Source organism: Cricetulus griseus, chromosome 3, assembly GCF_003668045.3.
Source record: "Cricetulus griseus strain 17A/GY chromosome 3, alternate assembly CriGri-PICRH-1.0, whole genome shotgun sequence".
Lineage (NCBI taxonomy): Eukaryota > Metazoa > Chordata > Mammalia > Rodentia > Cricetidae > Cricetulus > Cricetulus griseus.
The window spans coordinates 11258708-11284740 of record NC_048596.1 but is presented as its reverse complement, the minus strand read 5'-3'; the positions used below and the strand labels follow the sequence as shown (position 1 = coordinate 11284740).

At 38.5% G+C, this 26033-nt stretch overlaps 1 protein-coding gene and 1 long non-coding RNA gene across 21 annotated transcripts in view; one reads left to right on the top strand and one right to left on the bottom strand.

Annotated features, from left to right (window-relative positions):
• LOC103158813 overlaps positions 1 to 26027 on the top strand; it is a 71321-nt gene extending 45294 nt beyond the window's left edge. For 16 of the 17 annotated variants that reach the window (XR_004768954.1, XR_004768955.1, XR_004768951.1 and 13 more), the window contains 2 exons: positions 771 to 981; positions 5028 to 6499. This is a non-coding gene — a long non-coding RNA (uncharacterized LOC103158813). Of the gene's footprint in view, positions 1 to 770; positions 982 to 5027; positions 6500 to 8519; positions 8563 to 24707 lie in introns of those variants that run through there. The other variant, XR_004768946.1, reaches the window with a different exon arrangement.
• Positions 1 to 26033, bottom strand: part of Sorcs1 (sortilin related VPS10 domain containing receptor 1) — a 513824-nt gene that overhangs the window by 68067 nt on the left and 419724 nt on the right. For all 4 annotated transcript variants that reach the window (XM_027407047.2, XM_035441778.1, XM_027407045.2 and 1 more), the window contains exons 11-18: positions 22786 to 22888; positions 22444 to 22520; positions 20409 to 20500; positions 18741 to 18848; positions 17322 to 17439; positions 15707 to 15837; positions 12604 to 12717; positions 326 to 497 (exon numbers count right to left, since the gene is read on the bottom strand). In XM_027407047.2, the coding sequence (XP_027262848.1) occupies positions 326 to 497; positions 12604 to 12717; positions 15707 to 15837; positions 17322 to 17439; positions 18741 to 18848; positions 20409 to 20500; positions 22444 to 22520; positions 22786 to 22888 (915 nt within the window). The remainder of the gene's footprint in view (positions 1 to 325; positions 498 to 12603; positions 12718 to 15706; positions 15838 to 17321; positions 17440 to 18740; positions 18849 to 20408; positions 20501 to 22443; positions 22521 to 22785; positions 22889 to 26033) is intronic.

Genomic DNA, 26033 nt, shown 5'->3' with positions numbered 1-26033 from the left:
TGGTTAAGTCTCTGTGTTAAATTATTCTGGGGAAACCATTCTCTCGTTTTGAGAATGTATTCTCCTAACAATGCCAATAAGGCAGAGTTAAATCCAAAGAGAGCCACTGATGGAAAGGAGTGAAAAACAATTTGAAGTAAATGAAAATGGGAAAACTGTCAGGGAAAGACATGATAACAGTAGACATGAAGCAGAAAGTAGAATAAAATAACAAACACACTTGACTAAACTTGAGAGTGTGAACCAGCATATGCAATCAAAGCCATGATATTGTAGTAATATCACTTGCCCTACAGAACAGAGAATGGGCAGGAGTCAGCCTTACCTCTTCCAGTTGCACCATTAGAGTGACATTGTGTCCTTGTTCCGCTGTCAGTTTTCCATCTGCAGTGACAATCCGGAGCCCTCGAGGGGCCTTCCCTGGACACTTCTGTGGTTTGGCAGTATACTGCTCCCTCACTCCATCAGTACAGTTATTGGAGACCACCTTCCTATAACTAAGGGCAGAAAAACACAAGTTATACATCAGTTCATATAACTTATAACTCATATTACTACTGAAATTTTCAGCTAGACCTATAGCCTAGCATGAGGACCAGTAACCTCCTAACTGCCTACCTTTCATGCTGCTAGCAGTAATGAGATGATTCATATAAAGTAACTGCTATTGTTTGAATGTAGAATGTCCTGTATAGGATCATTGGTATGAACACATGGTACCCAGCTGGTGTTGCTGCTTCAGGAGGTGGTGGGACTATTTTTTTTTGCAGGGGGCCTATGAGGCGACCTGTTACTGAGGGTGAGCCTTAAAGTTGGTGTTCTTTGGTTCCTGATCAATCAAGATGCAAACAAGCTGCATTGACATCTCCAATTGCCATTTATTACCTGACATGAGGAACTGTATCTCTCAAACTGTGAATGAAACAATGTTCTCCTACCTTAAGCTGCTTGTAATGGATTTGACACACCATAGAAAAACAGGTAAAACAGACCAAAAACACTACCTGTAATTTGCATTTTCATGGACTTTTAAAAACTGTTTTTATTGTGTGTGTGTGTGTGTGTGTGTGTGTGTGTGTACATGAGTGTATGTATGTACACCCCAAGGAAGCAAGTTTCTATGGAGGTCAGAAGGGGGCACTGCCTCTCTTGGAACTGAAGTCACAGCTGGCTGTGAAGCACATTTGTAGGCCGCCATAAAATTCTTTTATTCACCTACTCAGCAGATGAATCATTTCTTCATTGGGAGCTGTGAGGTATCCACAGAGGAGAGGACATGATCTGTGGTATCACTGTGTTAGCAATCAGTTGACAATACATAAGGAGATAATTTAGGTGATGATTCAAAGAACACATAATTATGAATTACAAAAGGTACCGTGATTGTCCTCTCTTGCCCCCCAGTACATATTCCAGGACATACAGTGAGACATCTATGATGGCAGATAGAACCAAACTCTGAAACAAGGGTACTTTTTCCTATAAATGAAAATTAATTCATAAATTAAGCATAACAATCTACTAAAATGAAAACTAATGGTAAAGTAAACACAGATAATAATGACCGTCATAAAATTACACCTTTGATCATGATGTAAAAATATGCTATGTCTATATGATTAGATGAAATTATGTGAGTGATACAGACATGGAAAGGCTTGAAGTTTCCTGAAGAATCAGGAAAGAGTTAATCCCAGATGCAACATGTGAACCATTCATCCCTGTGATTTTCCATCCCTGTGGTTGAGCCTGGGTAGCTAAATCTGTGGAATGTGAAGCTATGGATAAGGAGAGTAAGGATAAGTGAACATATTATAAGGCTATTTGAAATAGAGAGAAAACATAGGTTATTATGGGTGTGTGATTCAAACTGAAGCCAAGGGTACCAGTAGCAGCAAAGAGCAGGAAAAGATGGCAAGATTTGATAATATCAGCTCATTCTTTCAGGAATGTTTATTCTGATTAAGCCCTGGAAGCCTTATTGTGAAGAGACATAAACATTTTCAGACTAAGTAAATCCACTACACCATTGACTTCATTCTAGATTTAACCATAACAGAGACAATGAACCCTTGTACAAATTTATCCTATACAATTCATTGTATCTGTGGTAAATTAAGCCTGTGATTTTAGAACAGCAACCTTAGGAATTCTGAGGTTCTGTGTCACCTACTGCAGTGTGTGCAATGGGTCCTTTACGCATGGATGCACCTGATTTCCCAAACCTACCTTTTTAGGGTTTGTTACATCAAGCTTTCCACTGTTCTCAACTAAAGGTTAGATTGTAAATCTTGAGACTGGCATAGACTATATGTAAAAGAATGGACAAACTCAGCTCCCTGTTAATGCTCATTCATTACATCACTGGTAGTGGACTGGACGTGGCCTGCAGGTACTTTTCTACTCCACTGACACCTAACAAGGATTTCCTCTATGGGCATGGCTCCTGACTGACTACTTAAGACTAGAGCTGAGAAACAAATGAGATGCTTTTTGTTAAAGATCTTCAAACATGGTGGATTAGGACTAAGTTGATAATTAATACTTAATTCACCTTGTAGGATAGTTACAAGAATAAATGAATTAAGGTACAAAGGTTAAATTGGTAAGTGCTGATGAACTATTACCAACTATTTTATTTAAAAATACTATGACTTCAGCTTCCCGTTCCCAACCTGCTCAGCATTCAACCAGCCTCGGGACATGTTGCAAATCCTCTAAGCCACCACTTAATGCTCTCTACAAGCCTTCTACCTACTTTCTGCCTCTATGAACTCTTTCTTCCAAGCAAGCTCATTTGGCTCCAGCCAAATCTTTCCCACTAATCCCCTAGAAAGCATTAGTTTGTTCTGCATGCTCCACCTGCTGCCTAGAGCTTACCCACTCTTTACAGTACCGCTTGCCTCTTATGCTCTCAGAAATAATTTCCTGACTAGAATGGGAAAACAGCAACAACAAAATAGAAATTTATATTACATAATTATTCCTGGGCTCTTATTCTGGTACAGGTTCTCTGCATGACTTCCCGCATTTATACTCAACATGTCCTTAGTGAGGAAGCCATCACCATCGTTCCCAATATGTAGAGAGAGAAGCTGAGACTTAGAAGTATTAACTAATATTCTAAATACAGCCAAGGTTGTGGATCATTGGTCATATGAGCATATACTTTCTCTTCTACCACAGTTCAGTGTCTCTTTAAATGGAGTGAGATTGATCTGACCTCTTGAGACTTAAGAGTTTATTTACATGCTAGAATCCCTTGCATGATTTTCTTCCTATATGTGACTTTGAAGTGTAAGCTCTTTGGTGGTCTCCCTGTATCACACATACATGCGAGGTTATGCAACATTGAGTGCACTCTGGCATGACTGTATCAACTTAAAAGATGAAATGCCTGCAGGGTAGTAGGTTATCACCATTGGCTCAAATGCTTCACCCACCGATAAATGTGTGTGGATTCTGTCCTCTCTTGATGGTCCAACACCTAAGAATTTAACATCTGGACCAACAGGGGGCCTCCTTTTCATTAACATTAAGATCACTGTCCATTGAAAAGGGTCATAGGTGTTTATGAGTATATGCTGACATTAAAAAGAGAGATAGCAAGAGTAAAGATAGAAAGAAAAAGAAGTAAAGAAGAAACTAGTGTAGGTATTGGGAAATGATAACATTCTGGTACCAGCAAAGATGGGAAGAAACTGATCAACAATGCCTTTTGGGATAATAAACATCTCGGTATGTTTAACTGCATCAAAGCTTCACTAATGTTTCAGCAGCAAAGCTCTGTGCAAATGGAAGGTGGTCCTGAGTTTTAATTACTTAGTATCTAAACACACCTGTGGCTCTGCCTTGGCAAACAGCTGTAGAAGCCTAGGCTCTTCATCAACACTGGCATCATCAGAGACAGCTCTCCTTTTGTTTGTGGCTGCTGTTCTGACCAATCATCACTCAGGCTTTCCCAAATCCTGTAGCTACAGGACTCTGCTTAAATCCAAAGCATGAATCTCTCCCTCTGGGAATCCGCCACAGAGAACACTGTTGGCAGTATTTTTTTTTAATGCCCATTAAAATCCATTCTGAAACCATTTTATATCTTGGATGAAAATGGCATCACATTAGCCCTACCAGACCTGTCCCTGAAATTTAGAAGAAAATTGTGCAGAAATACAGAGTTAATTTACTCAAGTAAGCACACACCTGCTTTTGAATCACAGAATGGTTCTATTTTCATCTCAGCAGCTGTCCCTGGTTCTGAGTTACATAAATGAATAATGCATTTAATATGTTATTAAATGGGGCTGCTACCTCCATAATAAAAATGCAACTTATGATTATGTTGGACCTGAGGTCTGAATATTACAGGGATGCATTTAGTTGGAAAAGCATTTTTCAATCTGCCACAAAGAAAAGTGCTTTGTAATGGCAAGGGAGTCTTTTTACAATTACTGAAAAGAAAACATTCTGCAAACGCGCCTTTGGTATTACCTGTGGCTCATCAGTAGACAGGGTCTTATTACTCCAACAACGCAGTTCCAGCTCTTCTCTACCTTCCCATCTCCATATGCCTCCTAAACTTCTACTTTCTTTGATTTTACTTTCTATGCTGCCTGAAAATCTTTAAAAAAAAGAAGGCTATATATTGTGTTTGTAAAACTAAAACTGGAAAGAAACAGTAAAAGCGGCCACCTCCCATGATTTTTCGACTTAATATTTGTCCTCTGAGGTTGTGGTGATGTTACTGACTGCAGATGTCCATGGCCATTCACTGTATAATAAGATGATGTTATCGCCTGATGGTGGCATATCTGAATTCAGCATGTCTTTTTTTAAATCTCTTTTTAATTTATAGAAAAACTTGATATTTATGGGTTATAATATTAATGTTTGATCTGTGGAGACATGGTCATTGCTATGTCCCATATTTCACCAATAGATCCAATCTTTTGTGACAAGAATGTCAAAATTGAGGTTCTTCTTTAAAATGTTTATATCCATTGACAAATGTTACTCTCACTTTTAATCAGGGAAGACCCCTCCACTTCTCCCCATTGAACTCAACTGACTGCAAGGCACACTCATGGATGTCCTAGATGATGGGAATGAGTAGCAGAAGAGTGCTTGACCCTAAACGAGACCTTTGTGATATCCCTGCAAGTCCCAGAGGACACTGTCGAAGAAGGAAGGACTGTAAAAGTCAGAAGATAGATAGTACTTCAAATGCTATCTTTGTACCCAATGCTTCCACCTAAATCACCAACTCACATTAGCTTCCAGTATCCATACTGTGTCTGCACAGAACCTGGGCATTTTGACACTTCGGTATGCATGGAAGAGGGGCACTGAAGGCACTAGTTCTCGCTGTTGAGCTAATCACTATTGATAGATTCAAGAGAAAGGGCACCATTGCTTTCCAATGAATACCTACTGACAGTTCAATAGACTCTAATGGGTAGTTCCAATTCAGTGGCCAGTCACATACAGATGAGCCTGAAAAAACTAAATGGGTCACAAAAAAAAAAAAAAAAAAACTCATGGATTTGAGAAAGGGATTGGTGTAGGTATGAAATTAACCAATAAAATCTAGTTCAGGAGTATTTTAAATATGCACTATGTATTATTAACTATGGTCAACCTGCAGTACAATGGATCACAGCAACTTTCTTACTTCTCCAGACTATTTAAAACTTCTGGTGCTTTGATTGACATTGACATTTGCTTTGTAACTAACTGTCCCTCCTCCATTCTCACTGGTAACTGCCTTTTGCCCTCAGCTGCCATGAGATCCAGTTCTTAAGATACCATACTTGAAGGAGATCATACAGTGTTTGCGCTTCTTTGCCTGAATTGTTTTCCCTGGCGTGATGCACTAGAACTCCAGCCTGTTGAAAATGATAGGGGTTCAATCTCTTGAATAAGTTGATAATTTTCATGTAGCTCACATTTTGTTCATTAACTCATATACTGATGAATTTAGCTTATTTCTATATTTTCATCAATTGTGAATTATGCTTTAATTAACCATGAGAACACAATTTTTCCTTTAGTATCCCACAATGAAGTGATATTATTCCTGTGTATCTTTGGGTTGTTTTGGGAAGTTTTACAATTTGTGAGTATGGATAACCTGACCACAGGAAATTCTAATTTGAGAACTTTAGGCACCTGTTTGCTTTAATTTTAATTTCCCTGGTGATTTTGTCTCCCAGAGGCTAAGACTAGTGTCTTAAAACTAAATTGTTCAGCTTCAAATGAAAACTCTCAAGAACCTACACATGGAAATTTTTACTTGACCTCTCCAAATCTTTAGCACCTTTTCCTATGACATATGGACAAACGCGGAATATATTGGTAAAGTTCTGAAAGAATGAAATAAATAAGGAGGTGTACTTTAAAAAGTCTTAGCACAGAGGCGGGGGTTGGCTCAATGGAAAAAGTATTTTCTGTAAGCATGAGGACTTGAATTAGAATCTTAAGCATCCATGCAAAAAAAAAAAAACAAAAAAAACAGGAATGGGGGTTTTCCTATTAAATCTGCAATCCCACTGGGCCTCATAGACAGCTGGATCTCAGTACAGACAGACTAGCTGCGAAGAAGTAAGTTCAGTTCAGTGTAGACCCTGTCTCAAACAAATACTGGAGAGAGCAGTAGAAGGAAGATGGCCAATGTCTTGGTCTGGCTTCCACATGCATTTGCATAAGTATATGCACTGCACACTCATGTAAACATAACACACGCTCACACACCCACACACATACACACACAGCTATAGCAATACAGTTTTAGAACTTAAAAAATATCAAAATATCAAAATTTGTGAAAGGCTATAATTATTAAATGTTAGTTATTCTTCTTTAAAATGGAAACCCTTATTGTTAAGACCATCTTGAGATCAAATCCAACTATGTCTATAGATTCATAAAATAACTCAAAATTTCTATTCAAGATATACATATCCCAAAGAGAAAATAAAGTTGAGGCTCAAAATAAAGGTCTGTAACCTGACCTCCCCTTGGTTTTCCTAGCTTCAGCTCCTTCTCTTGCACAGAGTACTTTGGATGCTAGGCTATGAGGAATCTACCCCACTCCTTTTACCTGTGTTGATCATTCTGAGGAGGGTGCTCTTTCCTGCTGTTATTATGTGACTCATGCTTTAAACTTCAGCTTCGATGACATGATTTTCTGTGAACTTACTTCTTTTCTTTCACTGTATTTATCCCATGTAAGGGCAAAGCTAGAATTACAGCTCTAGGTCATGTTGTCCCCCAGGTGGGCTATACTGTCACTGAACAATGATGGCTACAATGCCATGCACAGTGAGAAAATAAAACAGTTTCAATAATTGGGCTGCACTTTGTGCCTTTGCTTGCAAGAGTGACTCCAGACTTATTCTGGCAGGGAAAAGAGCAAGCATTAGGGAGAGGGAATGGAGGCTGCTGATGAGTAGAGTCTAAGACAAGACCTGAAATACCCTCCATTTAGGAGGGTAGGCATGCAATGAGAAAACAGCAAAGTGTACATGTCCATGTCTGTAAAAGAGAGGATCTAAATAATCACAGGCCATTGGCATCAGGAAGCTGCAGCTGCAGTAGCGTAGCTTAGGAACCACACAGAAACTGCTTATTTCATCCCCACATCTAGAGAGACTGACGGAAGCCAGCATGGAGAGGACCCAGACTGTCTCTTCTCTGTGAGTATGGGATGTACCTGGCACCCAGAGTGGCAAAGCATTTGACAGCTATTGTCAGTATGCATGTGCAGCCAGAAATGGGCATTTGTGCTTCAATTAGGATGCAATGTGCCCACAAGTTAACAAAAGTCATACATGGCAGCCATGCATCTCTATTCAGAAAGAATGGACTTCCATGGCTGACTAAGCAGGGCTTTTTTCACATTTTTTGTTTGTTTGTTTGTTTGTTTGTTTTCAATGTAACAACTTCCAGACCTTTTCCTTTAAAACAAGTATTTAGACATAGGAATTGAGGGCCTGATATGAGCCATTGCCAGGTCTAGGTAGACAGTTAGTTTTACTTACATCAAATAGAATAGAAGCACAACTCCATTTGAAAAGCAAATGGGATACCACTTAATCTTGAATACAGGTTTGACGAAATAGTTTATATGGACACACTTAACTAAATGACTTACTGGAAACAGTCTTGAGTGAGACTCCCAAAATCCATCATCTGAGTCAATTAGTACAACTAAATCTGATTATTTTCCTGCCTCTTGAGCATACACAGACTAAATTTTACTTTTGAATCATCTCAACCAGCTAATAAAATGGCAGAGAGGAAGGCATCACAAAATATCTACTACAGTACGTTTCTTTTTCATAACAGGGAAAGGAGAGACAGGTTACGGAGGTGCCCAAGATGACGCAATGAAGAAGTAGCAATGCCACAGCATCATAACACCTGTGGGGGAATCTGTAGTTACTATTATTGGTGTGGGGAGAAGCAGTCATGAGATAGAATGAGCCTTCACAATGGTAACATGCCTCTTATCCATTTCCCAGCTGCTATGCCATCCCATGAAAAGATGAGAAAACTTCACAGCAGGTAACAATTATTTTCTTATCTCCACCGTGAGGCTCCAGGAATCTTGGCTGAAAAACAGCTACATGGGCTCCTGGAGGGATCAGCCTATAAATAATGCAAGTGATTTCCTTTTTGTGGACTTCCAACATATGCACCATTTTTAAGGCTAATTATTCTCCTTGTTGCACATGGGCAAATCTTACAGAGTTTAGATCAGACAAAACATCAGGATCCCCATGGGTCACCATGAATAGTTCCCCCACAGTGAGACTAGAAATAGAAATTACATGGGAATAGCAGATTACCAAAGGTCTGTGTCTATGCTGGTTGAAAGAGGCTTATATTTATAAACATTATTTTAAAACATCTCAGTATATTGTATTGATATGGAAGTTAGGCTTTTACTTCATTGTATATGTGACATTTTATTTATGGACCAACTAAATATTTTATATAGATACTTCACTCACGTTATTTTTAAGCAAGCCTCTTGAGTAAATATCCCTATTATATATTAAGCAACTAACCATGAACAACAGTATTTGGATATTACTCCATGAGGGATTAAAGCTCCTATAAAGCAACTCCACAGTTAGAGATTTCTGTACACATTCACTTGATCAAAGCTAGAAATATCACCGATTTAATAACAAGAAGAAATCTGTCCCTGAAGAAAGCTGCCTAGTTTTCTTAGAATAAACTGATCCCATCTCCACTATAACAAGAAATAAGCAATGTCCTAGTTAATTTTGCAACTTAAATTTTCAGTATGCTCCCTGGTTCCAAAGAACATAAACACCACATATAACCAAATAATCTTGTGCATTCACAACTTGAGATATATAGAAACTTTGCTGGCAAGAAAAAAGGTGGGCTGTAGTGGCATCTTGCCTTGCCAGTGAACTTGTGGTGGTGGCCACACCCTTTGGGCATGGTTTTATGTTTACTGGCAAGGCAAGATGCCACTACAGGGGGGAGGGGAGGCTTTAGGGCTATCTGATTATTTACATGCCAAAAAATAAACCAATGGATGTGGTTTTCATTTTATTTGAGACAAAAAAATTGCTTCAACAATCAAGCAAGCTAGTTATCTGGTCTGGGTGGCACAGAGGGATAGATGCAGCTTCAGGTTTACTGTGACTAGTATTTCAGGTCCTAATCAGGTGACTTTATGACAGTGTGTGGCACATCACTTCCTAATCACACGATTTATTGGCTTTTAGAGACCCCTATTTCTGGTTAACAGATGAGAAACTGCAATGTAGATTAAATATGTCACTGATAAAACATTGCAGTGACCATTAAGGATCATTCATGTCTAGACTAAACATTCACAATGAATAAAAGGTTTTTCTTCCTCTTTTAATCCCCCACTCTAGAGAAATAATTAACTGATGGCTATAGCTGTGATCTGTATTTCTTCAAAGTAATGACTAGCTCGTGGGCTTTAGGCTACATGCTCACTATACAGTACCACATTTAATCACAAGCTAAATGTAAATAGGAAATTCCCATAGGTTAAGAATTCAAGGCACAAAGAAACAATTTATGTGCTAAAGATCAACAGCAAATAGCAAGACACCCCTCTTTTGAACTAAATAAAACTTCTCTCAGTGCATCTCAGGCAGAAAACTCATTTCAGCCTTGTTGCTTGAGTTCTGGCTGTGGTAATCCGCAAAAGTCTTAAGGGCAAAAGAAGAAAGACACAGGGAACCAACAGTTGAAAACAGAGTGGAGTTGCTCCATATGTAGATGTCAGAAATCCTGACAACACTGTACCAAACCACAGAGATGGAGGACACCTGGATATAGTTTTCATTTGTTTACTTATTATCACTACTATCTGTTCTAAAGGCTGGCTATCAGCTGAGAACCAAAAGTAAAGCCATTGACCTCTACACAGACAAGTTGATAATACAAAATGTTGGTGTCTTCTCAAAATAACATTTTTATTGGGCATAATAATATTATTTGCTAAAATTTTCCATCCTGGTGAAGTAGGTGAAGCCAGGAACACTGCTATATATACAGAGTAATGAGCTTATACTAAAATCAGAGTAACCATTTATACAGAAAAACATTTACACATAAATAAATATGGAGCACAGACTTCACTTCACCCTTCTGAATGTGGTCTCAGAGGTGGGGAGCTCTGAGATTTGTTCATTAGCCTTGGCCATGATTACCTTAGCTGTTCCTCAGCCTTAGCTGTGATTTACTAGAGGACCTCACTCAGCTGACTTCTGTATGAGTTGCACTCTGCGCTCTGCAATCAGACAAAGGGTGAGGCAGGCAGTGGGTAACCTAGGGAGCAACAAGTAGGCTAGCATGCTCTGCCAGGCTAATCCTATGGTCTTGAGTCTTCACTGACTAGCCCTGAGGACAGGGGTTAAAGGTGGCATTGGAGAGAGTAGTGACAACTTAGTTACCTAATCTTAAAATGTTTCTTAACAACAGTGTGACATTATCCTCCAGAAAACACCTCATGTGGATCTTGCCATCAGGGTCAGTCTTAGTGTTCATTTAATCTGAATTGACATTTCTCAACTGCTCAACTTGAAAAAAAAATGTAATTCCCTTTCATTGCATTGGCCTTTGCAGAATCTACTGGCATTGGCTTTTCAAGGGGGTAGTAGTTGATTACTATGAATCTCTAGTCTGTGGGTCTCCTCAGCAGCATCTGAGCAGGACCTACCTTTTTCATCTTTGTGAGAGAAACATTGGCAATGACTGATACATGAGCCTAAGAAGGAACCAGTTGGCTGCATGCAATTTTGTTCTGCAAGCTAGAAGAAATACTTCCAATTAACAAAAGAAACCCTAATTATCTTGAACTGTTTTTAATAACAAGGGATGTGGTAGAGGCTGTTAATTGTAACTTTGTTTATAATGGCAGAGAAAAAAACAAACAAACAGCCAAAAGCAGAATACCCTAAATGTCCATGAAAAAAAAGATATTTAAATAACCACTAGTATTTGGTAAGGCAAATAAAAAAGGGATGAAAGCGCTCCATCCATTCAGGCTTGGAAAGATGCTTAAAATACAGTTTTGAATGAAAAAAGGAAAATTAGAGGACAACATAGTTAGTAGCACATCACATGACAACAACTTTCCAAGTTGATTTTATGTATCTTTCTTGAAGCAGTCAATTGTTGGAAAAATGTGAAGAAGTGTTTGGAAATGTACATAACACACAGATCACAGGTGTATGGGAAATAGGGCCAGTATTAAGGTGATGAAATAAATTGGATTTTTAAATATAGAAAACAAATCTGTATTATTTCTTTTGAAATTAAATATGTGAAACAAAAAGCTTAAATGTGTAGGCTAGAGAGACAGCATGATACAGAAGCATGAGGAAGGATCAGAGTTCAGATTCTCACAGCACATATGTGAAAAGCTAGGCATGGTGCACATATTTGTAACCACAACACTAGTAGCATGGAGGCAGAGAAATCCCTGAAGTTCACTGTACAAATATCACCTGTCTGGGGTTAAGAGAATGGAGCTTGCCACTAGCTAACCACAGAGTTCTGGAGGTCTGTACAGAAAGACAGGAAGTGAGGTAGCTGAGCAGAAACAGGATATAAGCAGGGACAAACAGGAATTCTCTGCTGAGATGCTTAAGAGGTAAGGTGTGCTGCGGCTTGCTCCTTCTCTGAACCCTCCACCCCCGCAAGCGGCTTTATTTGTGCAAGAAAGATATCACCACAAACCGGTACAGATGAATTGGTGAGTTCTATATTCAGTGAGAGATCCTGTCCCAAAAACTTTCAGTGAGAACCAACTGAGGAAAACAAATGAGGTCAACCCCGGGCCCCCAAACCCATGTGTCCCTACTATCAGCACATATACACATACAAGTCACACAAACACAAAGACACATGCATGCCAAATGTTTAATGACAGCAATATAGTGACAAGAAACTACATTCTGTCAAGAAATACATTGTGTTATGGGGAAACAAGTCTGGTCTTTGATCAGAAGGAACTGTGTCCTGTAATGTGTGCTCATTGGAGGAAGAGGTTGGACCCTGAGGGCCACTACCACAGAAACTCACCCGGTGCTGTTGAGGTAGCTCTGTCCCAAGCTGCAGTCTTTTGACAGTGAGGATGGGTTGAACCAAAAAGCTGGTAGGCATTGCCCATTGCTATGTCTCTCATAGCCATAGTCACTGTTAGGGAAATACCCGAGACAAAACTTTTAGCCTGAGGCAAACTTACCCAGAACTATTTCATGTTAGTCCACAACCAACTTCTAATCTGTCAATAAAATGAGCATTACTAAACCAATGCCCTCTAAGCAGGAAATGTCTCTTCTAGACATTATCTATTACCCATGAAAAAGTCTCATAGAACCAATATCCCCACTTAAATGCCTTTAAGTTGTAGGAGTGGGTTAGTTCTCATGTAATTAGGAGCAGTAATTAGGAACCTGGCAGTGTCGGAAGCTTGAGTCTTAGTGAAAGCATCATTGCAGAGGTTAATACAGCCACATGTGGCTCAGTCCTCATTACCAGTGATGTCTTTGGGATGTTCTTCCAAAACATCTGGTTGTAACAGGTAGAGCAGAGCCAGGTTTCTCTGTGTACAAGCCATATGCTTCAGAGTTACAGCCAAAAAGAAAATGCCCTTCAGGAGTATATCAAGCACTTCCCCAAGGAAAAGTTTTGCCCTCAGGAGATAGCAGTGCCAGTTGGTACTAACTGCCTTAAGTCTTGCCTCTGCCTAGAAAAGGCTCAAAAGAATTTTCTCTCAGTCTCTATGCACTCTTGCTTCCAGGGCACTCTGATATTCTTGGCTTCTGGAAGATGAAACTGGGCACAGAAAAGGACAACAAATTGTACCTCCACATGCACAGACAAATCACAGGCAGCAATGGGCAAGCATTAGTCTGAATTGGCCCATCCTTGTAATAGTGGTGAGATACTGGCACATGGAGTGCGTGGAGAGAGAAATGGGCTCAGCCTCAGGGGCCTGTCATCAGGCAGCTGGAACTGAGAATTCTGTACAGACCCTCTGGATTAGGGCCTGGTTCAACACAGCGTGAATAGGAAAACGACAGAGGAGCCACTTCCAGAACACCCAGTGTGCACTCCAGGAAAATACCTTACAGAAGCTAGAGAACCACAAGGAGCATCCAGTGACAGTATATTTCATTATACTACTGTCAGACAAGATTATAGAAAGTCCAGCTATTAACAGAAGCCCGACAAGGGCATGGTGGTCCTTCTAAAATATTTTCAGACACCATGCCATCACAAAAATTCCATCTGAGCAGGAAACCTTACAATAGTGCTATTTAAGACTCATTTTTCTACTCCAAGGAGCACTGTTCAGTCTATGGGATTGGTAATAGACTCCAGTCACCACTGAATTCAAGGATGTGAACAAGACAGACATGGAGGTTTGTCAAGGAGAGAAACTTAGTTAATTTCCTTGTCTTGTACTGCTCTTGCTTTGAACAAAACCAAAATATTCATTTTGAAATCTTATAAGAAAAAATTCAAAGTAGAAAATGTTTTTATGAAAAAAGCAGAATATTTGGCATATCTTAGCCCACTTTTGTTGTTGTTGTTGTTTTTTGAGACATGGTTTCAACAGCCCTGGCTGTACTGGAACTCAATTTGGAGACCAGGCTGGCCTGGATACCATAGAGATCCACCTGCCTCTGCCTCCCAAGTGCTGGGATTAAAGGGTGCATGACCACTGACCTGCCTAGAATGGCTAATTTACAGAACCACAACTCTTCCAGTATCATGCTGACTTACAGATTCTCCTTCAATATGACAGATGATCAAAAATTTTTCAGACTCCAGAAAGGTGGATGTGATGGATGACTTAAAATCTCAATGTAGGTTTTTCTGTATCTTTCTGAGTGTCAGTACCAGGGGAAGGAGAGGGATGAAGTAATTTTGTTGTTGCAGGTGTGTAACATTGACAGAAGTCCAGGTTGGGGAAATGCCCTCTATAACTCCTGTGCTTTCCACTGTTTGAAGCTCTGATGCCCCTGACCTAAGTGCAAAGAGCTACAATGATGGTTCTTGGTTTTTCTTGTTCATCAAGAGAAAGCAATGATGGATTATTGGTTTGACAATTGGCAGACTTTCTCAGCACCACTAATCAGAGAACATCTCCATTGGTCTGTCATTAGGGAAGACTAACTTTTTTCTGTGATGTGAGATGCATGTATAGACACTATGTCACATAAATCATTCATATTTTGATGAGTATAATATGAGCTGTTGTAGGTACACAACACAACATAAATTGAAGTAATAATAATGAATAATATATATGGTTCAAGTTCTGAGTGTTTAACATTTCCATAAATACATATTAACTGCTTCCTCTAGTATATAATGAGATAGATAAAAAATGTAAGAGGGTAAGAGCAACAGAAAATGTGATTGATTAATTATTAGTTTTCATCAATAATTTTTCAATTTTGCCTGAACATTAAACACTGACCCAGAATAAGTCAAAAGCATGGTTGGCTCTATAGTATAGATTTCTGCTTAGCTTATGTCTGGAAAGAACTCTGTTCTCTTTAGTTGATACCTCCCAATGCCTCTCTGCTTCTCGAGTTTAAATTTAGCTCCATAACCACTCAGATCACAGGGTCAAATTGAGTTCACTCTTGCAAAGAGTTTATAAATGTCACTCTCTTAAGCTCTCATAAGCTGTGCTTAGTTGACCACCACAGATTGAAAACTTTCGGGGACAGAGAATTTATATCTTTTGAGGTTATTATGCCTATCAAGGGTGCTAGATTCTAGGAAGATTTTATGTAGCACATAAATGTATTTGCTCCCTGAGAACTCCAATTACGATTTCCCATGTTGGTATCTATCCATCTAAAGCAGCTGAAGATAGATCTGGCTTCTTCTTTTTTTTTCTGAGAATACTTCATCAATATAAAGGTAATTTCCAATAATCTTGTAAGGCCACTTAAAATCCAAAGAAGAAACTGCTGGTGTTTTGAAAGAGACAATCACATAGCTAATAAAAACCATGATATTGCCAAGAGAGAATTTTATAAAAACATGAGGTCTGCCACTTAGCCTTAGGTATGGAATCACTTTCTCAAATCTAATCTTTTATTGAGGGCTTCAGGGATGTCATATTGCTGAATAGCTTTGTGAAATAGCTATGGAGGCTCACCAGTCAAAATCTGCCTCCGTGCAAACACACGGCTCAGATTCCATCGCTCCCGCGTATTTTCCTTGCATACACTTCCGCTCAGATTTTCGCTTCTTATATATCCTTTTGGCTCCCATGATGCACGCTTCACCCTGCAAGGAGACAAATATTACAGAAAATCAAGCACAGATTTAGATTTCTCCTATTGGATAACAGTGTGATTTGGGGAGATATTCACAAATGTTAACATAAATAAGATGTTTGGCAGCCGAATTTATGCTATTGGTATTTTCCTTTTGATGCTGATTATGAAGTATGAGCACAGAGGCAGACAAAGCAATGCAGATTTTTTTCCTAATGATAGCCTTGACTCTTTATATATTCATGAAACCTTTTGTTGTTGTTAACGTATTAGGCTTAATGCAATGAAGGTCACACAGGAATGTAAGATCGGCTGTAACTAATAAATTGATTGCTATCTTGTAATGATTAATTCAGTTCTCCTAAAACAAAAGATTTATATGGTTGGTCATTCATGAGTACATGAAAAAACATTGCTAAGAAACGTAAACACCCATTTTATCTCAATTTGATATTTTTCTGCATTGCTTTATAGTACTGATTTTAGGATCATCTACCAGAGAAGCAAGGAAACCAAGTTCGGTCTTTTTCCAATAAATAAAGGTTCAAGTATCACAATATGTATGCATCCCAAAGAGAAAAAAAGCAGCAACGTGAGTGACAATGCCCTTGGTTTGCCTCTGAATAAGAGTAGGTGTTCCTTGCTAATGCTGCACCCACTATCAAATATAGCACCTTTGTGTGTCTGAAAAGTCAGAACAGAATGTTTTAAATCTATTATCCCCTGTCTTTACTGAGGAAACTTGCTTTAACCGGCTCCATTTCACACCATGAATAAATGTGTTACTCAGTCGGAGTACGGTGTACAAAATGTTCACTTCCTGAATATGGGCATGACCTCTTAGTGGGGATGTCTACCATATCCTTTGACTAGCCTGTGCAGATTGACTTCTGTCTTGGGAAATCAAAGAAATAAGCTGTCATCCAAGGATTTTTGTTATGAGATGAATAACTGAGAGGGATGATGTAGGGCAGTTTCCATTAGCTATTTCACAGTCTTATACCATGAGTACCTTAGAGGAGGCAAAAGATGCTGCATAGCCCTAGTGAATCACAGAGATGAGGAAGGACTTTTCTGGCATCACTCACTCAGCATTGGCAGACTATTTTATGTCTTATCTCTCTGTCTACATTGCTCATTGAAACTGAAGAAATGACCCTCACTCTGTGTCTATCATACAGCCATATGCCATGCTCAGACAAATAACGTTTGCATTTCAGTGCTGAGTTGGTATTTCATTTTGAGGTGTAAATCTAAACTAACTAAACAAGTTTAAATTTTCATATCATTATATCTTAGCATAAAAAACAGAAACAGCTTCATAACAGAATATAAATATTGAGTCAGATCATTCTGTGAGACATAAAACATGGAAGAATAAAATGGACATTGTGAACTTGAGAACTGGAATTCTTAAGCCATGAAGGGTAGTTGTTTCTTCCATTCCTCCCCTGCCTCCTTCCAGGGGTTGATGCTTATCTCTCCAACTCTTACCTGGCTGTGTAACTGCCAGGGTCTGTAGTCTTCTTCAGCACAGCGTCTATCAAAAATGGACTTGTAATCCACCTTGACCAGCTGCCATTCGGAGCGGTGGCTGAAGTGTCCAAATACTCTACAGGGTTTACAATGATATATAAGAGTCACAATCATAAAGACAATAACAGTATAACAACAGCTTATATTAGATTGTCTGCTGTGAAGAAGGCATGTGGCTAGCTACATTACGTGGGTCACATCTCCTAACTGTGGAACTCATTTATGAGGAGGATGCTATCAGTGATTGCACTGTACAGATGGGTAAATTGAGGCTCAAAGATTTTTATCAATAGTATTGTCACTAGCAATCAGGAAAGCCAGATCTCAAAATACTTGATTCAAAGCCATAAGAATGGTTTAGAAAATTACTGATGAAACAACCACAATATTATATTTGAAGTGGTCCAACACAAACGTCTAGATTGCTTTGTTAATACATCTGGTCCCATGGCCTTCATATACTTTTACCTTCTCCATCAGGCCCTACAGAAAGTGAACAATAGGACCAAGTAATTACAATTTCTCTTACCTTTTAAAGCCTGCTCAAATCACCTTTTCTGTGTACAAAGCAGTATTTTGAAAACATGATGACTAAATAAGAGTGAGCTACTGAACAAACTCTAATCTAGCTGTGTTTGCCATGTACAAAAGAGGAAGTGTGGCTACCGGGCATAATAATTTTTTTCTTGTCTTTTCTCATTGTTAAAAGGCTTACACAAATGCCATTTTTTTCACTTTGAGTTTGGCAATTTTACTGATTCCTGGTTCAACTATCTTGGAATTATATAATCTTTCCAGGTTTTCCATGGCCAATTTTCTAAGAACAGGGAATATCACAGTTTCATGTTTCAAATTCAAAGCCCAAGTTCTGAAACTCATATTCAGTTAAGTCATTAATCAAGTCTTTAATGAATTAATGATCATGCTTTCCAGACAAGAATGAATGTATATTCAATTTTGCAAAGTCATTGTTTCCTTAACATGCCTCACAATTATGTAAGGCCAAGAGTCAGGGAAAAAATGAAACACCATGGTCTTAAGGGTCTAGAATTTTCTAAATATCCAGTTTGCACTATATTATTACATTTTTTAAATATATAGCTTTATTTTCTATTAAGACTGTTCCTGTTAACTTGTCTAAACTTGTTGAGTACAGAAAGAAAAGAGCACAGTCTTTTCCTACCATCATACCTCAGCCTGGGTCTTCAAAAATTGTTCCCATTCTTTTTCTTCTTTGCTGAAAGTTGTTGAAGAATTATGTACTAACATTGCTAACAACCTACAAATTAACAGTAGTAGATACAACAGGCTCAGCTGCAAAACACCTCTCTAGGTTTGTTGTGTCATAGTTAGATGGGATTATATCAAACCACTTACGTCATGATTAGTGTCTCTTCTCCAGGCTCCCCCAGGACCCCATCCACAAAAAGTGGAATGGATGTGAAACTGTATTTGCTCCAAGATCTCCCTTCATCAAAACTCAGCCTAATGGCAGAACAATTTAACAGTCATCACATCTCTGTTTAAGGAAAGATGTTAGATACCAGCAGAGAGAATAATAACACACTGGGACTTAATTACAAGTAAATGTACTTAACTACATCAAAATGCAGAAGCAGAGATACTGAAGCTACTGTGACAAGATGTGTTGGGGTATAAATGAGGGAGAGTCAAATGAAATGGAAAAAATCTAATGGTGGGAAATAATTTAGATGTTTTATAAATTCTTAAACCTCATGGGACTATCTCCAAATCTATAATGTCTTATTGGTGGTGCTGGGCATAGATACCCTTGCAAGTTTGATAAAATTAAACAAATCTATCTCTAAGTGATCAACTCATGAGCTAGTCCTTCTTACATTACATGAATCCTTGCTGACCTCACTGAATGAATGCCTACGGAAGGATGGGCTGATGAGGGCAAGAGAAGTCTGCATTTCTGGTTGTCTGCTATAATGTAAATGTATGTGTTCTCTTCCACATCCAAATGCTAAGACTAAAATCACTAAGGATGTTAGGGAATAGATACTTGGGGAAAAGTGAGATCAAAAGGGTAGAGTCCTCACAAATGGAACTATTGTCTTATATAAAACAAAATGGCTGGGCCGCCCTATCCTTTTCGCTTTGTGGAAACACAGCAACAAGGCAGTATTTAGGAATCTGAAAGCAGCTGTTGAGCAGAAATGGACTTGGCTAGCACTTTTGTCTTATAATTCTAGCTCACAAAACTATGAGAAATAAATTTATGCTGTCCATGGGTTATCTTGTTATGGTATTTGTTAACAGTAGCCTGACCCTGAGCACTGGCTGAGACAACTGGATAGAAGGGTGTGTTTTATTCTTGTCTTTCTCTGTAGATTCCTTTCCTCAAGATCAGCCTTAGTTTGTCTTCTGCAGATTTCCCCTAGGTCATTAATATAATCAAAGATGGTAGGACAATCAGGTTTTTAACTTTGCACAATCTCAGTGTGTAGTGGATCACTTCCAAATATGGAAGAAGAGGTCCATTATAAACCTCTGTAGACATCAGGCCTTATAACTTCATCAGTATAAGACACAGGCAGGTTGGAGGACTGTTACATCATTAAATGGAACTAAGGAAGTCAGACATGTGAAACAGAAGAAGAGCAGAATAGTCATGACTGGCAAGTCTCTGTGTAGGATGCACAAATATGTGTAGATACTAAACTCCGTGAGATACCTTTAAGGATGAGTGTTTGCAAATATTGTCCACTGCTCAGAGATTATGGGAGAGTGTTAATGAGGCCATCCAGGGGATGATGCTGAGGAACTAAGGAAGTGATGCATGTATTGTCACATTTGAAAACCACAATGCAATTGCTCTCTTGAGAGTAGAAACACTTGCCCATCCTTCGGTTTGTCCCCAACTTCCCATTTCCAAAAACATTGTCCACAGTCTCATTTCAACAGAACAAAAATAGATTATTGCAGTTAGAACAAACATAATCATTGCATGATGGCTAATTCAAAGACTGACCCAGATAAGTAGCCATGTGCATTTTTCTAAGCTAGAAGTCCCCTTACCAAAGGTGTCGAATTGGGAGAGATGTGTGTTTCATAGCAACCAGGACTCCACCTTGATCTAGGTACAAAATACTGTGCTCTTCTTCAAAGATCTGGATCAGAAAAAGAAGAACACACAGGCAAACAACTATATTACATTTGCACCTGGTGTCCAGGGTACAGTCTATGTAGGAAGATTAAAATCTCTCTCACAGAAATAGGTGTCCCTAAATCTTTGAGGAAATGTAAGTGATAAAACAATGCTTCTCAACATGGGCTACATCTACTACTGATACTATATAAAATAATTTTATAGTTTTACAAAATAAATTATAATAATGAACAGCTTATATCCGTATTTGTATTCTCTTATATTTGTGGTAGTACTTATCAATCCTTATTTCTGAAGAGGATGTCGGAACACTGGGGACCTGTAAATAGTGAACATATCTAGATGAAAGGAAACTTGGAGACAGTTTAGCACAATATTCTTATCCATATACTAAGATCTGTAAGCTGAGGATGCACAAACAACAGTGGGTGAAAGTGAGGCTCACTGGACTGCATTGCCCTCTTCAGATGGAATTAATTATCTCCAAATTCTCACATTTGATCCAAGAGATGTTTTCTCATTTGACTCATGGGTATCCTTCCAGCTGACACATAGTTCTAATCAAGGTAAAAGTCTAACTGTGGCTACACTTAAAATTGAGTCATAGGATGTGGAGAAACGATTCTAAAATCAAATGTAGATATTCCAGAGTCTCTAAATTTTCCTATATAAAATGCATTCTGGAGTTTCAGTTAAAATGTTATAATAGACTCATCTAAAGTTATACTACAGACACAATCTCTCTTATTTAATTATATATAAGCGTGTGTGTGTGTGTGTGTGTGTGTGTGTGTGTGTGTGTGTGTGTGTGATATGTGCATGAGGCTAGAAGAGGGCATTGAACTCCTTGAAGCTGGAGTTACAGTTTGCCATGAGTTTCTGGAGGTGGGTGAAGAGAATCAAACTTGGGGCTTCTAGAAGTAAAGAAGGGAGCTTAACCACACAACTACTCTCCAGTGTCATTAATTCTTACACCCAATATATGACCCCAGCCTGTATCAAAAGAGAGTTCTATGCCTTGTTTAATGTCAAAAAAAAAGAATTGGAATACTGACATTGTTCCCCACAAATTTCCTTAGAATTATATGTCTTCCTTCAGATCCCCAAAATTTCTTCTCTGTCTTCTTTTGTCAAAATATGGAAGTACCATTGAGGGCTTAAAGCTAAGAAAGAGCACTGGACTATCATGTCCTTCTTTCTGCTCTCATGAAATTACAAGCAAAGTGAGCTCATTGTTAAGTGTGATTACCTGTGCATTAGATTTCAATTTACAGTGCTAGCTATCGTATGATAATTAAGCACCGGAGGCTAGTTAAAACATATTTATTGAGGTGTAGCTTTCATCCATTAGGCTCATACCTGTTATGATAGCTAAACCTCATTAAATGTCTGTTTTATAAGCTGTCAGAATCTAATTTTCAATCAGAAGAAAGGTAGGAAGCAGTTAAGTATATTGGTTTGAAGTGATTCCATTTATATTTATTGACCATATGCACTCTGATAGTTATTACTCTGTCATTTACACATGTGATTTAACATCTCAGTTACCACCTGGTAATGGCTGTTTTTGTTTTTCTTTGAGGAAAGGAGAATTTATAAAGACAACTAATCTTTACATGTTCAGTCCACCCTAAAGGATCCAGGTTTCTTATATGATAAACTCAGGGTTTTCCATTTTCTTTTACATAAGAATCCTTTCCAACTTGATTTCAGAAGAATTTTTATATGGACCCTTGATAAGAAATAGGACTATCAAAGGATAAGAACAGCACCCTGCATAAACTTGTCTTGGTTCATTTCAAATTTTCCTTAAAAGAAAAAAGGGAACATGTTATTCATGTTAAGATTTATGTGCAAAGCTGTCTTTAGGTTTCCAGACTTGAAATAAGTTGAACTATGCTTAGAACTTGAGCAGAACATCCCAGACCAAGGGTATTTTCTTACCTGCCTCCAAGTGTTCCCTGCATCTGAAGAGACAAACATGCTGATGTCGCTGTCTGACAATTCAGACCCTATGTTGCCTAGAAAGAGCACATGGCCATTAGTGGGAGGAAAATTCTGAAAAAGCCAGGAATGAAACACATCAGTAGTCTGTACAGTCTGAGATGGATTTCAACTACAAACTTTCTGTCTAAGCAGGGATTTTCAGTAGACTTTCTTCAGGGTCAATGGTTTCAGTGGCTTTCAAAAATATTTTTAGCTTGCTCATTAAATTCCAACCACAGATGTCTAGTTTCTTAAAATAAACACACGTACAATAGCAAGGAAAGCACACATGATTCTTACCTGAGGCAACTATAATACTTGGGGCTGTGTCTCTGCTGGCAATGATCCCAGATGTGTAGGGATTCTCAGAGACCTTGAGATGAAGGTGTAGTGAACAGTAAGGCTAGGAAGAAGAGAAGTGAATGTCATATACACATAATCAAAATGGCCAGTTAAAGCCCAGATTCTATAGCCAAGCACATTGCTACAGATTCAAGATCAACTTGGTCTACAAACTAAGTTCCAAGGATGCCTAGAGAGAGTCTATCTTAGTATTTTTAAAGCAAACACAAAACAAAATAAACTAAAATGCCTATATTCAAAACATCTAATCTGTCTATCTATCCACCTACTTATGCAATCTGTCATCCATCTATGAATATCGTCTTCCACCTGTTGTGCTCATCCATCCACCAACCCATCATTATTACGTTCACAAATGTCTAGTGTGAGCAGCGTGTATGAGAGCTTTTAGGTGGGTGAAGAGAAAACACCTCCATTACAGTCCTAATTTACCCAAATTGTATTTAGTGTGAAAAACATTTTAACAACTGTAAATACTAGGTAGAAGTCATGAGCACTTATGGATAAAAATTTGATTTCTGCTGCTGTAGATATTTTTAAAAGGACATGAGATATTTCCACTTGGTTGGTGGTAAAGAAAGTATTTTAGTGCTCCTAATATAGACAGAAACAAAACTTTATAAAACTCTAGATGGTGAAAAGACAAGGGCCAGTTGGGAATTAAGACTGGCTCCCAAGAGAAAGTACAACTGGAGGGAGGATGGGTAAGTTATGGATTCGGGTGATATGAACAAGGTAATAGAGAGGAAATTTGGCACATGAGTAATACTAATCACAAAGAAAGAGCAGGGGATGGATTGCACATCACAGTGTGTAGCCAGGAAAGCCTAAAGGAAAAGTGGGACATGAAGCTAGGAAATGTGGTCAATTCCATCTAGGAGGAGTTGGAAGAAATCAGGTGGCGCTCAACCATTAATACCCAGAACGTGGTCTCAGCATAAAAATTCTGTATAAGATGTGAAACTGTACTAATGTCTGCCAACAATTGACACCGTGTCATCATGGCATTATTTTTTTAATTAATGCTTATTAATTGTACATTTTGTTCATTACAAAAGTCATTCTTATGGACAAAATGCATCAGTAACATAATTTTAAATGAAAATTTTAGAAATGTTTTTTATCTGTGCTTGGAAGCCTTGATCAATTTCTATGATTAAGATATCAGTGGTCTCCCAAGAATGTATACTGTTTCCTACATGAATTTTGTTTGAAGTATTTCATATGCTGAACTGTCAAAACTACAAGTTTGTGTTTGCACCCCCATTCCATTTCATTTCTCAGGAAGATTCCTTCCTAATCTTATTGAATTGAGTTTTGGGAATTACCAGTGTATCTCAGTTATTACTTTTATTCTGCTCTGTAAGTCTCAGCCAGTAAATATTCAGAGAACTCCAGGAATGCAACGATTAAATGTATAGAGGATGGAGTAAATGACAAAGTAAAAACGAAACTCAGGAATAAAAGCAGCCAAACAGCACAAAATGAAATCACAGATCACAATAGGGTAACAGAATTCTAACAACATAGAAAGTAAAGCCCTTAAGGAGTAATGCATTACTGGTTTTGTATGAAATTTTTAGGTAATGCTTTCAAGGAAAGTTTCATGTTCATAGCCTTCTGAAGAAGAAAAGACAGCTCTGAAAGAGAGAGTACCAAACACCTGGCTTCTTTAGGCCCATCAGGAATAGGACAGGAACCAAGGATAATGCTGTAGGCCACCTAGAGCATGCTAAGACAGGACACATGGAGCCATAATACCATGGGAGGTTTCCCGTCACCTGTAGCTTATAGAACTCCCTTTGTCTTATCTGCCAACATTTATTTTACTATGACTAATCCTGAATAATCTATTTCAGGTACAGTACAATTTTCTCTTGCTCCAACAATCTAGAAATGAAAACAAGTCAAGTTATACATTACATCTTCTGTGCAAACTTGAATATAATTTTAAAAGGATAAGAAAGGATTATAACAAACAGCAAGGATGCTTTTTGTTGTTGTTACATGGAAGATGTTATTCTTTTACCCACAACAAGAGAAGAGCATGAGCTAAATCAATCTGAGTAAGGATGACATCACCTTTATAGTACTCCAAGGAGTGCCATACATCCTGGGCGTTATCCCTAAACACAGAGCTTTCATGGAGGGCCATTTTAGTCACTTACCAGAGCACTACTCTCATATACAGAGAAGTATCTGGGTCAATCTGGAGCCAGCTGCTTGCAACATTTGGAAGACTGTGAAGCTCAGCTGGTATCTGAACCAGTGATTATTTGGTATGGAAATGTGTGATAACAAAGAGAAGAAGGAATTTCTGTCAACTATCTCAAAACTGCTCTCTGGCTCTGGCTTTCAGAGGGCCAGAATATTAATTTGAGAAGAAAAGGCTACAACGAGGTTTAGGAGTGATCTCTGTGACTTGTCCTCATCTCCACATTCATAGTACTGGATTGCCCCCAGCTGGTACTTGGAGAATCTTCTATGCCATTCTTTTGCTCTTTCTTTCATTTTATTTATCTAACAGTTTATATGACTGACACCGATGTCTCAAGAAAACCAAGAGTGAGTGACTGTATTTTACCTAACATTTTGTTTCTGGCCTACTGTATTAAAAGTTATTCCATGTCAAACTAACATGGAAGTTTATTGAAAGGACCATCGCACTGTCCCAAGTTCATGGATGACACAGAAAAAGCCTTCTGAATTCTCATGTACATTTTGGCCAGGAAAGAGATTTCAGTGTTTCTTTATCCTTTCTTCTTGCCTTCCTGTCTTTATTTTGCTCACTGGCAAACAGGTGTGGAGGATCTACATTACACAGTCATCTTTCCAGGGTCTTCTCCAACACGACAAAAAACCGGATGTTTCAAGGGTACTTCCTGCTATCTTCTCCTTTCTTTCCATACAAACAAACATGAGAAAGTACACGGACACCAACCATGTTCTGGCAGCTGGCTTACAGAAGATGGGGTCACCAGCATCCACAGTCAGAAACTATCCTTTACGTCTTCAATCGATTCAACGGCCATGACAAATTATGATTCTCCGTAGCGTCTCTGAGGTTTTAGTTTCCTAGTCTCTAACATTATCATACTGGATGTGCAGAGTTTCATTTAATATTAGGGAGTTCACAAACCCCAGAGGCCATTAGTGAGCCTCCAGATCAAGTCACTATTCTGCCT